Genomic DNA, 5,000 nt, shown 5'->3' with positions numbered 1-5,000 from the left:
GCTGTATATTATAAAGACATTTCAGAGGGCTGGATCGCATCGATATCAGGGTCTAGCGCTGTATATGATAAAGACATTTCAGAGGGCTGGATCGCATCACTATCAGGGTCTGCTCTGTATTATAAAGACATTTCAGAGGGCTGGATCGCATCGATATCAGGGTCTGCTCTGTATTATAAAGACAGTTCCTGTGGTTCTGGTTCTGGTTCTCACTTGATGCGGACTCCGATGCTTCTCCGGAAGGCCTGTGTCAGAGCCTCAGTCTTGCTCATCTCCAGACTGAAGATCTCGCTGCCAGCCATCGCAGTGAAGGGAGTGTCCAAACCCAGAGCCTGAGCCATTCCTGAGACAGGAAGAGAGAGAGAGACACACAGAGAGACAGTGAAGGCAGTGTCCAAACCAAGGCTGTCTCCCCCCTCCCCTGTCTCCTCTATGGGGATGGCTGTTCCCTCTCCGGTCTCCCCCCTCCTCTCCCCTGTCTCCTCTATGGGGGTGGCTGCTTCCTCCCCTGTCTCCTCTATGGGGATAGCTGCTCCCTCTCCGGTCTCCCCCCTCCTCTCCCCTGTCTCCTCTATGGGGATGGCTGCTCCCTCTCCGGTCTCCCCCCTCCTCTCCCCTGTCTCCTCTATGGGGATGGCTGTTCCCTCTCCGGTCTCCCCCCTCCTCTCCCTTGTCTCCTCTATGGGGATGGCTGTTCCCTCTCCGGTCTCCTCTATGGGGATGGCTGTTCCCTCTCCAGTCTCCCCCCTCCTCTCCCCTGTCTCCTCTACGGGGATGGCTGTTCCCTCTCCGGTCTCCCCCCTCCTCTCTCACCCATGGCGATGGCTGTTTTCCCGGTTCCTGGCTGTCCTGCTATCAGCACGGCTCTTCCAGAGATTTTTCCCTCTTTGATCATTTCCAGGATCACTCCAGCCGCCCGCCTCGCTGCCAGCTGACCCACCATGCCCTGAGAGACCTGAGAGAGAGAGAGAGAGAGAGAGAGGGGGGGGGAGAGGAGAGCAAGAGCAAGAGAGAGAGGAGAGGAGAGAGGGGAAGAGTGTTCAGACATTGTCCAGAAAGTCACAGCGAGACAAACAGAGAGACAGAACGTAGTCTGTGACACAGCAGCACAGAGAGACAAGCGGGGAGACAGACAGTTCAGTGAACCCGTCCAGGGGAGTTTAGGGGGGTGTTACTGTACCTGTCTCGGCTCCAGCGCATCATCCAGCCCCAGCCCTCTGATATGAGAGTGAGCTCCTGAGAGAGAGAGAGAGAGAGTCACAAACATACAATATTCATAACGGTGTTCCCTTCATCAACCTGCTCCCTCTGTCAGTGTGTGCGTGCGTCAGTGTGTGCGTGTGTCAGTGTGTGCGCGTGTGTCAGCGTGTGCGCGAGTCAGGGTGTGTGCGTGCGTCAGTGTGTGCGTTTCTGAACTCACCGATCCTCTCCATTCGAGTGACATCTCGAACCTCTGGCACCTTCGTGGTCGCTGTCTGGAGACACAGAGAGAGAGAGAGAGAGAGAGAGAGAGAGAGAGAGAGAGAGAGAGAGAGAGAGAGAGAGAGAGAGAGAGAGAGAGAGAGAGAGAGAGAGAGAGAGAGAGAGAGAGAGAGAGTTATATATTTATACATTATGTATTTGCTGCATTTACTTTGTCAATGTTTGCATGACTTGTCACTCCCTCATAGAAAATCACAGGGCTGGGAATCAGACTCCCGCTGCACAGCAGTGTGATCCAGTCCTGGTTTCACTGGGAGTTTAATAATCAGACACACCTGAGCTTGTTAGCGAGACACACTGGGGGCTGACAGTACCGTTATACAAAAAGAGAGAGAGAGAGAGTTTGTTCCTGTGTTTATTATTGAATGGTTATTTAGAATAACTACAGGAAGCATGTTAGTGAGGGGGTTTGTTTATGGAGCTTTTTAGTGTCATTGGAATCACAAAAAAACACATATTTTTATGGTGAAAGGACGGTGTATTTGTCAGACTAGCCAATACTTCAGTTTGTTTCACCGAAATAAAAATGCCTCGTCGAGGTTTTCAGACGGCGTGTAAAATATCTCTTAACTGCGATAAAGTTTAATCTTTGTTGTCGTTTTGTGCGTTGAGAGATCTGCTGCCATGGCGACCGAAGCGCGCTTCAGTTCAGAATCTCCCGGTTGCCATGGAGGGCGTTGCTAAGAGAGACAGCCTCGCTTCGACTTCAAGGCTTTCTGGTAAAGGATACTGGAAGATTACTTTGAACGAAATGAATCTTTACTCTTTATTATAAAAACATGAACGATTCGTACACTGCAGAGCTGCACACAGCGGAGCTCGGCGCCTGCCAAAGAGACACACACACACCACACACCACAGGGAAACTGAACATGGATAGGAAACACAACTACACGAAATACAAACCAGGACGTCATTAACACGATCTAATCAACATCGCCGCCCGTTTCTATTCGTTCACGATTTAAATGTCATTTTCCACGTCAATGTATTTCTCATATAGCGCCTTTCACCCCGCAGTATTTCAAAGCGCTTTGCAGATCGTTTAAAAACGTTTAACAGCAAGAATTAGTAAACATTACAAAGGAATAATAACAATAATATCAACAACAACAATTATTCTAATACTACTACGACTAATAATAATAATAATAATAATAATAATAATAATAATAATAACACGCGATTGACTCGCCGCCTACAGCCTGACAATCATTTCAATGAGACGCTTCGAGTGGAAATCTTTCTCTAAATGTCTAGAATCGAAGCGCTTGTCGTTGAATTTATTTCATTTCTTTGAGTATTTCTGATTTTAGCTCCACTGCGTGATGGTGGATGAGCTGGACAGCTGTAGTTCGTGATTGCGTTAGTATCGTATCAGCAGCTCTATATTATTATCGTATTCCCTCAGTGTGTTCACCGTTAGGGCGAGGATCGTGTTTCAAGTCGCATTATTATTATTATTATTATTATTATTATTATTATTATTATTATTATTATTAACGGGTCGGATTTCAGTCACTTCGATGTGTTTGTAAACGCGCTCCAGCACGCCTGCCCGTCACGCCGGGTTCGTACATTTTAAAACTTCAATATATTTATAACTATTTCAACTTCCGCGCCCGTTCCTTTAATAAAAGCTCCGCTTTCGCGTCCTATGTACGGCCGGGGCGGCCTCGCGTCCAGTTTTATCCGAATAAAAGCGTGAAAAGTAGAAACGTTTCTGCTGTACTTACCGACGCCGCCATCTTACTCACAAGAGCCGTTTCTATGGGTGCGCTGCTCAGACCGCTCCGGCTGGGAAACAAGCGGGCGACCAGACAGTTCCGCCTCAGCGCATGCGCAGAGCTGCAGTTTCTATTAGTTGTCATCTTGTGCGTTCACGGAGATCATTCTGCGCAGATTGTGACCAATCTAGCCAATGACCTTCTAAGAATGATCTTCGGTGAAGGCATCCATTGACTAAATTGGTCAGATTCTGCACAGAATCTGCGCAGAATGATCTCTGTGAACGCGCCCATCGTTTTAGTGACGCTTTTTCAGCTGCCTGTATGAAGAACTACAGCTCCCGTCATCCCTCCCTGTTGCTGCAAGTGCAGAGGCATGCTGGGAGTTGTAGTTTATATTCTGATTCAATAAGTTCTCATCGTTTTAGTGACGCTTCTTCAGCAGCCTGTGTAAAGAACTACAGCTCCCGCCGTCAATCACTGTTGCTGCGAGTGCAGAGGCATGCTGGGAGTTGTAGTTTATATTCTGATTCAATAAGTTCTCATCGTTTTAGTGACGCTTCTTCAGCAGCCTGTGTAAAGAACTACAGCTCCGCCGTCAATCCTGTTGCTGCGAGTGCAGAGGCATGCTGGGAGTTGTAGTTTATATTCTGATTCAATAAGTTCTCATCGTTGAAGGACTACAGCTCCCGTCGTCCCTCCCTGTTGCTGCGAGTGCAGAGGCATGCTGGGAGTTGTAGTTTATATTCTGATTCAGATTCAATAAGTTCTCATCGTTGAAGAACTACAGCTCCCATCGTCCCTCCCTGTTGCTGCGGCGGCAGGCTAGGCTGTAACAGACTCGCTGTTCTCAGAAAGAAAAGCTTTTTTTTTTTTTCAATGACAGGTGAAAGGTTTGACGGTCTGATAAACAGATTGGGACCATCGCTTCAACGCACGAAATACACGCGCGATGCAGCGACACACCTGCAGAAAGACCTGCAGCCACGCTGCGCAGTGCAGCCGGCAGCGCCCTGCCGTGTGGACACGAGCGCCCGACTGCGCTCCTCACTGAGGGTGCTGCTGCGCGTCACAGATCCGTCACAAGGTGCTCCCCGTCGGGCTTCACGTTCTCTCCAGTCCGTTTCCATGACTTTGTGAATGAGGCGCACCTGCGCTGTGTTCTTTAACCAAGCGAGGGGTTTCTATTAAAAGTGGATGTTTACGAACTGCTTCTATTAAAAACTGTGCAGATAGTAACATGCACAATGAAATTAACACAAACGTTTTGACTTTTTTAAAATGTATTTCTTATGCTAAGCAGTTCTCTTTTTAAGTGACAGGTTGGCATTTAATTGGGATTTGACGACTTAAATGGAAGGAAAAGAGCTCAAATGAACGGGAATGAAATGTTTGATTTGGTCTCCCACGCACGCCCGTGTTGTTTTGGTGAATCTCACCAGCTTCCTAGCCGGTGATTGTGGCGGCTCCTCGTGAGTTTAACACGTGGTTCAGCGTCACCAGTTCGGGGAGCACCGGGGGTCAGCGCTGCTTTCACTGCACCGCGTGGATGCAGGTTAGGAATCAGGAATCGCATCAGAGCTCAGTTACTGTATTCAGAAAGAGACTTTATTCAAGAAGAAACTACATTCTGAAAAACATTGAAAACCTCAAACAACGCTTTACTGTACAGCAGTGCATTCAGAGACTCCCCCTGAGTTTCAATAGCCATAGTTTTATATATTATACAGCAACATCAAACACGATTCAGGCAGTCTCTCTGAGTTTCAATAGCCATAGTTTTATATATTA

General features: G+C 47.9%; 1 protein-coding gene across 2 annotated transcripts in view; it reads right to left on the bottom strand.

Moving 5' to 3' along the window:
• Window positions 1-3,393, bottom strand: part of ruvbl2 (RuvB-like AAA ATPase 2) — a 16,434-nt gene extending 13,041 nt beyond the window's left edge. The window contains exons 1-5 of one of the 2 annotated variants that reach the window (XM_059017570.1): window positions 3,219-3,393; window positions 1,421-1,475; window positions 1,181-1,236; window positions 814-955; window positions 214-343 (exon numbers count right to left, since the gene is read on the bottom strand). In XM_059017570.1, the coding sequence (XP_058873553.1) occupies window positions 214-343; window positions 814-955; window positions 1,181-1,236; window positions 1,421-1,475; window positions 3,219-3,353 (518 nt within the window). In that variant the 5' untranslated portion in view covers window positions 3,354-3,393. The remainder of the gene's footprint in view (window positions 1-213; window positions 344-813; window positions 956-1,180; window positions 1,237-1,420; window positions 1,476-3,218) is intronic. The other variant, XM_059017569.1, reaches the window with a different exon arrangement.
• Between the last annotated feature and the right edge of the window lie 1,607 nt (window positions 3,394-5,000).

Source organism: Acipenser ruthenus, chromosome 57, assembly GCF_902713425.1.
Source record: "Acipenser ruthenus chromosome 57, fAciRut3.2 maternal haplotype, whole genome shotgun sequence".
Classification (NCBI taxonomy): Eukaryota; Metazoa; Chordata; class Actinopteri; order Acipenseriformes; family Acipenseridae; genus Acipenser; species Acipenser ruthenus.
The sequence above is the reverse complement of the archived record's forward strand: the minus strand, read 5'-3'. Positions and strand labels throughout refer to the sequence as shown.